Source organism: Bubalus bubalis, chromosome 2 (genome assembly GCF_019923935.1).
Source record: "Bubalus bubalis isolate 160015118507 breed Murrah chromosome 2, NDDB_SH_1, whole genome shotgun sequence".
Taxonomy (NCBI): domain Eukaryota; kingdom Metazoa; phylum Chordata; class Mammalia; order Artiodactyla; family Bovidae; genus Bubalus; species Bubalus bubalis.
In genome coordinates this window covers 82,463,966-82,476,167 of record NC_059158.1, presented here as the reverse complement: position 1 = coordinate 82,476,167, position 12,202 = coordinate 82,463,966, and the positions used below count along the sequence as shown (strand labels likewise).

General features: G+C 40.2%; 1 protein-coding gene across 1 annotated transcript in view; it reads right to left on the bottom strand.

The window, feature by feature from the left end:
• Nucleotides 1–10,614, bottom strand: part of TTC21B (tetratricopeptide repeat domain 21B) — a 95,982-nt gene extending 85,368 nt beyond the window's left edge. Inside the window, exons 1-4 of the mRNA XM_006065130.4 lie at nucleotides 10,460–10,614; nucleotides 4,626–4,755; nucleotides 4,426–4,536; nucleotides 208–374 (exon numbers count right to left, since the gene is read on the bottom strand). Of these exons, the coding sequence (XP_006065192.3) occupies nucleotides 208–374; nucleotides 4,426–4,536; nucleotides 4,626–4,755; nucleotides 10,460–10,480 (429 nt within the window). The 5' untranslated portion in view covers nucleotides 10,481–10,614. The remainder of the gene's footprint in view (nucleotides 1–207; nucleotides 375–4,425; nucleotides 4,537–4,625; nucleotides 4,756–10,459) is intronic.
• Nucleotides 10,615–12,202: the final 1,588 nt, after the last annotated feature.

Genomic DNA, 12,202 nt, shown 5'->3' with positions numbered 1-12,202 from the left:
GAAGGAAGCAGGAAGGATCTCGTCAAGAGCTAATAGACTGCATTAAAAAAAGCAACCTAAGAAAACCAGAATTTTATAAAATATTAAAATAAAGCTGTTACTTATAAAGTGAGCATAGAGTGGGCAATAACAAAGAATACCACTGAATATATAAACAACATTAAGCTTTCTTTAATGATACTATTTCAAAATAAGAAAATCAGCTACCTCTTTACTCCCATTTGATATCTTGATCATTCGGTCAATATATTCTCTCGCTTTATCATGCCGACCAGTGTGCCACAAAAACAAGCCTGCATGGTACAAAACTTTTGGCCCAGCTCCTTTACGCTGCTCTTTCACTCTGGCATCTGACTCAAGAATAGCTTCTCTATCTGGGCGAGGGAAAAAACACATTAAGTGAAAATTAAATTCTAGATCAAGAGTTTATGATAGATCAGATGATTAACAGCAGAGAATATAGTTCTTCTCTTTATAGCAACACTAGTAGAAATAAATGCAAGAAATATGCAAGCCCCAAAATCACTACAGATGGTGACTGCAGCCATGAAATTAAAAGATACTTGCTCCCTGGGAGAAAAATTATGACCAACCTAGACAGCATATTAAAAAGCAGAGACATTACTTTACCAACAAAGGTCCTTCTAGTCAAATCTATGGTTTTTCCAGTAGTCATGTATGGATGTGAGAAGTGGACTATAAAGAAAGCTGAGTGCCAAAAAATTAATGCTTTTGAACTGTGGTGTTGGAGAAGATTCTTGAGAATCCCTTGGACAGCAAGGAGATCCAACCAGTCCATGCTAAAGGAAATCAGTCCTGAATATTCATTGGAAAGACATGCTGAAGCTGAAACTCTAATACTTTGACCACTGGATGTGAAGAACTGACTCATAGGAAAAGACCCTGATGCTGGGAAAGACTGAAGGCGGGAGGAGAAGGGGACGACAGAGGATGAGATGGTTGGATGGCATCACCAACACAATGGACATGAGTTTGAGTAAACTCCAGGAGTTGGTGATGAACAGGGAGGCCTGGCATGCTGCAGTCCATGGGGTCGCAAAGAGTCAGACACTACTGAGCAACTGAACTGAACTAAGTAATTTAAAATTTCCTAGTAGCTACAAAGAAGTAAAAAGAAAGAAGTAAAATTGACTTTAATGATATATTTTATTTAACCCAATATATCCAAATGATCATTTCATATGGATTTGAAAATTAAGAAGATAATTTCCTTTTTTTTCCTTCTTTCTAAATTCTGATATGCACTTTACACAAAGCACATCTCAATTAAGATGCTACATTTTCTTCAGAAAATCTTAATATATACTTAGATTTCATAAAATTTATTTTGGAAAAAACACAATCATATATTCATCCTAAACATATTTCTAACAACTGAATCAACTACCAGTAAAAGTGAATTAAATTTAAAATTCATATCCTCAAGTAAGACACACTTCAAATGCTCTACAGCCATGTGTAGCTAACAACTACTGTGACCACAGTGCCATTCTATACTTTATGTCATTCTCAAGACATAAAAAAAAAGTAATGACTCTAATATAGGACAATTATTAAGGGAAAACCCAGAACTAGTAGTCAAATTACCCTAATTCTTAATCCAATTTTAAAACATATGTCAGGCTGCTGTCATAGGCCAATGAAAAGTGGTATAATTACTGCTACTTATATAGTTTAATGGGCTTCCCAGGTGGTGCTAATGGTAAAGAATCTGCCTGCCAATGCAGGAGAAACAAGACACGTGGGTTCAATCCCTGGGGCGGGAAGATCTCCTGGAGAAGAGAATAGCTACCCACTCCAGTACTCTTGCTTGGAGAATCTCATGGACAGAGGAGCCTGAAGGGCTACAATCCATGGGGTCACAAAGGAGTCCAACATGACTGAGTGACTTCTAGAACTCTAATCACTTCTATTTAATCTGTTATATATGTGCTTAGGACACAAATGTCAATTAGATCCAAATCCTGGGTCAAATCAGAATGTGGATCAGTCAGGTAATAGGAAAAAGAAATGTGAAAGTTGAGGGTTGAGACTCTAACAGACTACCGTTTGGGAAATGGCTACCGAGGAAAGGTACATGACTCTTCCTCTTTAACTCTAGTGATACAAACTTAAGTGAAGGATTACCAAGGTACAACTTTTTGAATTTAGCAAACAAAATCACATTCCGGAGGGCCAGATTGCTTGGCAAGATATCCTTTCTGCCCAACACGCCCATGGAACACCTTCAGAAGTTTTCATCAAATAGTCGTGATACACAAACAGAACTTATCAGGGCGGAAGCAGGCATTGCACCTTCCTGCCTATATTTCCATCAAGCGGAGAATCGGTTAGCTCACAAAGCTGGCTCTTGCTGGATATCAGCTCCAGTTCTTAATGCATCACAGCCTTTTCATAACCAGGGCTTTCATAAATATTCAGGAAGAATGTACAAGAACAATCTAGGCCCTTTCTCAGGGAGACTGACAGGCTTCTGGGCCTCTCCTGAGTTCAAGCCCACTCAGCTTCATCTATGCAAAGTCGAGTGAGGACTCAGATGTCTCTAAACAATACTTCTGCTTCCATCTTTTTAGTATCCTGGAAATCATATTTTCCAACAGAACCAGTACTCTTGGGAATAACCAATTAAATGACAAATTGCTTCCAGGAAGAACATATTTTGTTACTTTTTTTTTTAGGCTTACTGACTACATTAGCTTTCCTATGCAAACTCTCTGCTCCAGCTATACACACTCCTGCTGGAGCACAGAGAAAGGGGATCCAGAGAGGAGCCTAATCCTGAACCATTTTGCCATATTTGCCCACCAAGTTCTCCTGTCTGACAAATATGCTTTATACTCAAACCTTTAAAGACAAGATCAATCTCCATTTTCACAAAGCCCTCCCAGCCTACTGCTATGGATAAACAGTACATGCCATTTTCAATTAATTATGGATTCATCTGTTTTATTTTGTATCATTTTACTTAATAATAACATTAGTATTTAATCTTTGTAGGTTTAACACTTTCTTTCCCAACTAAATTATAAACTGATATTGCAGATCACTTCTTAAAATTCTTGTGGCTCCTCTTTAGCAGTCCCCAATGTTTTCAACCCCAGGGACCCGCTCCAGGAAGACAATGTTACCACAAACTTGGAGGGGGCTGGTCTGGGAATGATTCAACTGCATTACATCTATTGTGCATTTTATTCCTCATCTGATACCGCCACTGATCTGACAGGAGGTCGACAGGTCGACCACCCTAAGGTTGGGAACCCCTTGCTTTATCTGATACAGTCCCTTGCAGAAAGTATCTAGTTGTTGGGTCTGTTTACAAGCTAAACATATTAAATAACATGTTTTTGATTTGTACATGTATATGTGTGGGAACGGAGAAGGCAATGGCACCCCACTCCAGTACTCTTGCCTGGAAAATCCCATGGATGGAGGAGCCTGGTAGGCTGCAGTCCATGGGGTCGCTAAGAGTCGGACATGACTAAGTGACTTCACTTTCACTTTTCACTTTCATGCATTGGAGAAGAAAATGGCAACCCACTCCAGTATTCTTGCCTGGAGAATCCCAGGGACGGGGGAGCCTGGTGGGCTGCCATCTATGGGGTCGCATAGAGTCGGACACGACTGACGTGACTTAGCAGCAGCAGCATGTGTGGGAAGGATGTAAGTGATACTCTGATTAAGAAAAAACTGTTTTCTATTATTTTAAACAATTTTATGACATTTGGTAAGTGTCCAATTACTTGAAACAAGATCTTTTTATGATGCTATTAGCTGTTACTAGATATGTAAGGATGAATACAATATTATTTCTTTGTTATTACCTAAAATTTTAATACTGTTCTGCCTCAGCCATTAAGATACACTAAATATTAAGACAGTTCACATAATTTTAATTGCTGGTTTATGTATAAAGTTCCTTATATAATCTAATCATATCTCCCAACCTACTACTGGATAAAAATTTACTGAATATCTTAAAAAGAGCTAGCCCCCTTGGGGGATATAAGAGCTTTTAAGAATCTTAAGATATAGCAGAAGAAAGAAAACGCATTTAACTATATATGCACACAAGTTAAAGTTGGCTGCTACACCTGTTTTGAGCTGTCCTTTTTTGGTTTAACCATTGCTAATACATAGTCACCTTTGTATTAATTCAAACAATTCCTACAGACTAATGAAACCTCTTCCATAGGATATAAGAAATATGAAAGCTAGAGAAGACTCATATTTCTTATGCTTAATAAACTTAAGGTCTTGTCAGGATGATAAAACAAATATGATATTAATAGTATCCACAGATAATATATAATACAGTATGAACAGACTGAAGGTTAAGGTAATTGACAAAAATCAAAATGAACTGAGTAGAAGAAACTATCTAAGCATTATATTTAAATACTATACCTGGATTAGGGCTCATTTTATGAGCGTATATCAATGCAATTAGAGAACAAAGTGATACATCTTGTTTATTTTTAATAGCCTCAAATTCTCGAAGAGCTTCTTGAATTTTACCTGAAAATCAAAACCACAAAGTGAAAAATTATTCTTGGTGCAAAACAAGAATTTAAAACTTGTGGGAGTGCTTAATAATTAGCACGTACCTTCCATTAATGTAGCATAAGCGTGATAAAACCTGAAGACTGCGTCACTGCCGTAGTTCTTCATTCCCTCACTGGCAACAAGTAACACATGGTGGAAATATCTCTCCTGACAGTAGTAATTAATCAAAGCCTAAAAGGAAATAAAGTTAAGAGAGATTCCAATGTTCTGAAATACTCTAACAAGCAGGCATTAATCTAAGATCTTGAATAATCTAAAACTTACTGTATTTTTTCTTCCAAGTTCCTTAAAATATTGTTAAAGGCTAGCACTTAGTAATAAGAAATGTGGAACACAATGAACATAAGACTACTAAAATAACAATATTTTCTAATAATTTCAATCTTTTTCTCCTAAATGCTTTCTTAACAATATTGAAGTCAGAGTACTTTCAATTACAAAACAAGTTAAAAAAAAGACCAGAGGCTTCTATCGCCAGACTACAGGTTTCTTAAAACAAACAACACTTTGTTTCTACTTTGCTTTTGTAGCATCACAAAGTAATGACCTATTAAACCCAGCAATTTATTGTCAAAGATTATGTTTTCTGAGTTCCACGATAAATAAATAATTGTCAGTAAAACAAAGAATCTATTTTTTAAAGGAAATCACCCTCTTCAGGCTTTTTTTCAAAATTACATTATTCATATACAAGGCAGAAAAGTACTATCAGCTATGTTAAGTCGCTTCAGTCGTGTCCGACTCTTTGAGATTCCATAGACTGCAGCCCCCCAGGCTCCTCTGTCCATGGGATTCTCCAGGCAAGAGTACTGGAGTGGGGGCAAAACTAATACAATTTTGTAAAGTTTAAAAAAAAAAAAAAAAGAGTACTGGAGTGGGTAGCCATTCTCTTCTCCAGGGGATTTTCCCAACCCAGTGATCAAACCTGTGACTCTAATGTCTCCTGCATTGATAGGCAGGGTCTTTCCCACTGGTGCCACCTGGGAAGCCCACCATCAGCTATGCTTTATACTGTTTTTCTTAGGATCTTATCTAAGGCTTAGTTGCTAACCTAATCAAAGAGGGAAACCATATTCCATACTTCCCATCACTGAGATACACCTGATTCACCTCAACGAACCAATTCAGGCCATTCCATACCTATCTAGTATGACTCTTCAGCTGCTCATCTGTGAGAAACACAAATGAAGCACTCATTGACAGGGTTAAAATGAGTGTCTATACAGCTCCTTTTTTTTTTTTTTTCCAGTCTACTGTTTCTGGAGGGTCTGAGAGCTTTTCTAGAAGAGTCAGGCAAATGTCCTCTGTAACCTTCACTATGCTTCCCTCCTCTGGTTGCAGATCTCTGGTCCCGTCTCAGCCACAGTCTCTTTACAGCATGATTCAGATGCCATTTCCAAGACCCCCACAGCACATCTCAGAAGAGTGCAGGTTTCCTCCAGAGCCCCTTCCCTAAGGTTGCAAGTGACTCTTTGGTTTGCCACAACTAAGGACACTTTTGGGGCTTCCCTGGGGGCTCAGATGGAGACTCAGGTTGGATCCCTGGGTTGGAAAGATCCCCTGGAAGAGGGCATGGCAACCCACTCTAGGATTCTTGCCTGGAGAATTCCACAGACACAGGAGCCTGGCGGGCTACAGTGCACGGGATAGCAAAGAATTGGACACTTTTAATACCATCTTACTTGATTTTCTATTCAGCATTTAGTATCGCTAAGCACCTATATAACTCTCCTGAAAGGCAGGGGCATGGTAACCTAAAAAGGACATGGATTTTAAAGTAAAAAGACCTGGTTTCAAATTTCTGGTCTATCCGACAGCACCTCAGTTTGCTCACTGATAAAATGCTGGTAGTCATTTACAGGTCATTGTGAGGATTCATTGAATTATTGTACTCAATTCCTCCTATTCAGGGGGAAAAAAAAAGTTCCTCCAAACTCCATATGTTGATGATATTAAAAACAAAACAAAACAAAACAGAAAAACGTGTCAAGACCTCTCATCGCAGCTCCAGATTTCTATTTTCAGTTTCTCCACCACCCAAGCCAGACACCTAGTCAGAAATTCTCTCTTCCTGTTTGCATAGTCCCCCTAAGTCTAACCAGTCAGTAGGCTCTTCTGTTGCTCTAGTCTACTTCCCACTCCCTGAACCAATTTCTACTGTCTTGGTTTAGGTTAGGTTGTCCAGTCCAAAAACATTTACTGAGTGCCAGAGACTGGACAAAGTACAGTGACTATAAAGATGAATAAGACACGGTTCTTGTCCCAGAAAAGCCCCAGAAATGCTTAAAATTTTCAACTGAGACTAGAATCTAAAGACTATTTGATCACACATCTATAGTCAATTAATCTTCAACAAAGGAGTTAAGAATATGTTGGAGTTACAGATACAATGGAGAAAAGACAGTCTCTTTCAGCAAGTGGTGCTGGGAAAGCTGAACAGTGGCACGTAAATCAATGAAGTTAAAACACAACCTCACACCACACATACAAAAAAACCTCAATGACTTAAAAACTAAAAAATAAACATGACACCATAAAACTCCTAGAAGAGAACTTAGGCAAAACATTCTCTGACATAAGTCATACCAGTCATTTTCTTAGGTCAGTTTCCCAAGACAATATAAATAAAAGAAAAAACAAACAAATGGGACCAAATCAAACTTAAAAGTTCTGGCATAGCAAAGGAAATCATAAACAAAAAGAAAAGGCAACCTATGGACTGGGAGAAAATATTTGCAAAATATTTGCTTAATATCCAAAATATACAAACAGCTCATACAACTCAGAAAAAACAACAACAAAAAACCCCAAACAACCCAATGGAAAAACGGGCATAAGACCTAAACAGATATTTCTCCAAAGACATACAGATGGCCAACAGACACATTAAAAGATGCTCAACATCGTTAATTATTACAGAAATGCAAATCAAAACTACAATGAAATATCACCTCACACAGGTCATCATTAAAAAAATCTACAAATAACAATTGCTGGAGAGAGTGTGGAGAAAAGGGAACCCTCCTACACTGTTGGTGGGACTGTAAGTTGGTGCAGTCACTATGGAAAACAATATGGAGGTTACTCAAAAAATTAAAAATAGAGTTGCCATATGATCCTGCAATCTCACTCCTGGGCATATATCTGGAGGAAACTGTAATTCAAAAAGGTACATATACCCCAATGTTCACAGCAGTACTATTTACAATAGCCAGGACATGGAAGTAACCTAAATGTCCATCGACAGAAGAATGGATAAAGAAGATGTAGTATATATATATATATATATATACACACACATAATGGAATATTAATAATAAAAATGCCATTTTGCAGCAACATAAATAAACCTAGAGATTCTCATACTAAGTGAAGTCAGAAAGACTAATAACATATGATATCACTTAAATGTGGAATTAACATATAACACAAATGAACTTATTTATGACACAGAAACAGATTCACAGACAGAGAGAAGAGACTGGTGGTAGCCAGGGAGGAAGGGAGATATTGGGAATTTGGAGTTAGCAGAAACTATTATATAGAGAATGGATTAACAACAAGGTCCCTACTATTGCACTGCTACTGCTAAGTCGCTTCAGTCGTGTCCGACTCTGTGCGACCCCATAGACGGCAGCCCACCAGGCTCCCCCGTCCCTGGGATTCTCCAGGCAAGAACACTGGAGTGGGTTGCCATTTCCTTCTCCAATGCATGAAAGTGAAAAGTGAAAGTGAAGTCGCTCAGTCGTGTCGGACTCTTAGCGGCCCCATGGACCTCAGCCTACCAGACTCCTCCATCCATGGGATTTTCCAGGCAAGAGTACTGGAGTGGGGTGCCATTGCCTTCTCCATACTATATAGCACAGGGAGCTACATTCAATATTCTGTGATAAACCACAATGGAAAAAAATATGAAAAAGAATTAACTCATTTAACTATAAAGAATTAACTCAGTTAATTATAACTGAGTCACTTTGCTGTACACTAGAAATACAACATTGTTAATCAACCATATTTCAATAAAACAAAGTTTTTAAAAGACTGAAATGTAGTGTAGCAAATGCAAGAAAAGAGCGTATAAACTGCTTTTGGAATGCAGGAGAGTGAGGTTGGGGTATGCGAGGATAGGAGAGTAAAATTCTTGGGGAGGATTTAGAAACTGATTCTATTCACAAACTCCTACTTCCTACATACGTACTCTTAACTATCCCTCTTCATGATTCATAAGGAAGTCGGCCAAAAGAGGACCTCAAACAACACAGAAGGCAGAATTAAGCCATGATTCACCGGGATTGGGTGAGGATGGAGAGGACTAAAACCATCCTTGTATGCGGGAGCGGGGACTGGCCCACTGTGGCGTATGGGCCATGTCTGGCCTGCTGCCTGCTTTCACACAGCCAGCAAGTCAACATGTTCAAATGGTTGAGGGAAAAAAAAGAGAAGAAAAATATAACATATGAAACTTACATGAAATTCAACTTTCAGTGTCTGTAAGTAAAGTTTTATTGGAACAAAGCCACGCTCACTTGCTTAAGTATTGTCTGTCTATGGCTGTTTTCATGCTATGACGGCAGACTCGATACCACGGAGACCCTATGGTCGATAATGCCTGAATATGTACCACCTGGCCCATTATAGAGAACGTTGGCCATTTCTAGAGGCTTAAGTAGAACAGGGATAATTGGAAGAGGTGGTTGGAGAAAAAGCTGGAGTCAAGAAGGACCTCCTATTGAGTTGATTCTCTACACTTAGACTAGAACATGCTAAAAACAACACCTTTTAGCATGAGAAGTGTTTTTATTGAAAAGTTCATTTAGGTGGCAATATGAAGAACAAATTTAAGGGGACGGGGAAAGCTCCACAGGAAAATAAAGTTTCAGACAAAAAAGCGAAAGACACTATCACTTGGCTAAGTGTTCTCCATCCACTCATCACCAGCAAACAATACACACTGCATTCACCTGTAAATGGACTAACTCCTCCCCCCATCAAACGTAGAAAGATTTGGGAGGGTTTTTCTTAGCTTTATTATTGCAGGGCTTATTATCCTCAGGGCTTAGAACAATGCTAGACACATGGGACACATTCAATAAACATTTGTTGAATTAATTTATTTAAGGTTTTCGCCAGCAATAGACTATAAGATCGGTGAAGGCGGGGACTGTTCTATTCATTACTATCCCCAATTCCAGTGGACACACGGTGAGCCCTCGTTCAACATGTGTTGAACAAGGGAATCAGTGAACAAATGAATGGAGATCATGATCCTAAAAAGTAACTTATTTTATTTCCACGCCTCATATCTTTGTTTTCGTATCATCATTTCTTAAGTGGATCGTCATTAAATATTTGCCGAAGGGATGCATCAGTGATAAGCAGAGTTGTTGTTGTTCAGTCTCTTAGTCGTGTCCGACCATCACCCTAAAATACTCCATTTTCAAGCCTATGTCTAATTGATTTCATAAAATCTTTTTGCTCCTTTTACCGTCGCAGGGGGATTGCTGACACTAGTTTGCTGGAGTCCTTAAAAATCGCATCTCGGAGTCGCACTCAGTGTCATAAAATGACTAAAAACCTTATGAGCAAACAGGGTACAAAAGTAAAAGTAAAGACGACAACAGGATGGGCCAGCACACTAACGGCAATTCGGAAAGCAGCGCGTGGGGAAGGCTGCCCGACCCTAAGCAGGGTCGGCGGAGGTAGAGCAGGTGATGTAAATTACAGGCCGGCGCCCCAAACGGGGACACCCAGCCAGACTGGGCAGCGGGCACCGCAAGCAACAACGGCCTCGCCCGGTCGGCCCGCGCGCTTCCCCACGCCCCCCGGGACCTCGCCATCCCCCCACAGCAACACGCGGCACGTCTTGCCCGCTCACCTTCAGCCCCTGCGAGTCCATGGCTTCCCCAAGGCCAGGCCGCAGGCCTCCTGATTGTGCGCCTACCGAAGCCTAATAGCAGAGCCAGGGGCTCAAGCCCTGCCGCCCAGGCCCAAACTCGCTCGGGACGCGGCGGGAGGGGCGGGGCGGATCCGAGCCGCCATTGGCTGCCAGTGTGAGGGGGCGGGCCCTCGCGGCTGGGATTGCAGGTCCAGGCGCCGGCAGGGACCTGGAGGGACGGCTGCGCATGGGGAAGGGGGCCGTACCCACCGCATGCCCCGGGAGGTGGAGAGGTCAAACGCAGAAACGACCCTAGGAGGGCGGTGGGAGGGCGGTCCCCAGGATAAGGAATTAAAGAATGAAGGAAATGGAAGAGAACGGAGGGATAAGGGCAAGTCTGTTTCCCATCACTGACTACAAAGAAAGACACTATTTTCTGCATGTTTGAGTAGAGGCAGGTTCCCGCAGTGCGGCTGTTTAGAAGGCCTCAGCAGCTCAGGAAAAAGCCTTTAACTTTCACGTGTAGTAGTTGTATTATGGCCACAAGGTGGCGCAGAAAAATCACACTTGGGCCCATCTTTGCAAGCATTGCTGGAAATCTCGCGTTTCCTGTTAGAATGCACTTTAAATTAGTCCTTAAAAAAAAAAAAAGCTCTTTTTTACTCCCTGATAACGAGTGAAACTAATAAAGTAACCTGCTGCTGCTAAATCGCTTCAGTCGTGTCCGACTCTCTGCGACCCCATAGACGGCAGCCCACCAGGCTCCCTCATCCCTGGGATTCTCCAGGCAAGGACACTGGAGTGGGTTGCCATTTCCTTTTCCAGTTAAAAATAATATTGCCGATTTTAAACTGAGAATAGATTTAATCCCTACGCAAACATTTATGTTTGTACCAGTTAGGCAACTGTCAGTTGCTGATAGATTTCTTAAGTTATTTAGTGAATTAAATTGAAATATAATGAAATAAGAGATTTCGTATTTCTGCTTAAAAATATTTTCAAAGTAAGATTTGAGGTTTAGGTAATCTTTGTAGAATCTTTTACACGGATTTCAAATTTCAATCCTAATTATTTTAATTTAGTTGATATAATTCAGAGTTGCCTTAATCAGATCTTAAGTTTGTTAAGCAGTCAAAAAACATTAACCTTTTTATATGCCAGGAGTTTAGGTAATGTCAATTTTGTGGGAAAAAATGACTAAGATAACAGGCTCCAATGCTAGACAATATTTCTCACTGGTTTTCCTTAAGAGTGCATTCTCTTCAAAGAGGCACATATTATTTCATAAAGACTAGTTCTTATTTGTTTGTTTCCATCATTTATAGTCAAGCTAAATGTTTGTGCTGATGGACAGCTGGTATTACCTGCTGGTCTGATTTTCAGAGTCTGCGGATTAATCCATAGTTGGTATGCAGCAGAGAATACCAGAAACCAAGGTCCTCATCAAATAATGCTGAAGCTGAAGCTCCAATACTTTGGCCACCTGATGCAAAGTGCTGAGTCATTAGAAAAGACCCTGGTGCTTGGAAAGATTGAAGGCAGGAGGAGAAGGAGAAGATGGAGGGAGAGATGGTTGGATGGCATCACCGATTCAATGGACATGAGTTTGAGCAAGCTCCGGGAGATGGTCAGGGACAGGGAAGCCTAGCGTGCTGCAGTCCATGGGGTAACAGAGTCAGACGTGACTGAGCGACTGAACAACAAGGTCCTGGTCAGCATATATAATCTTAAACTGTACGCTTT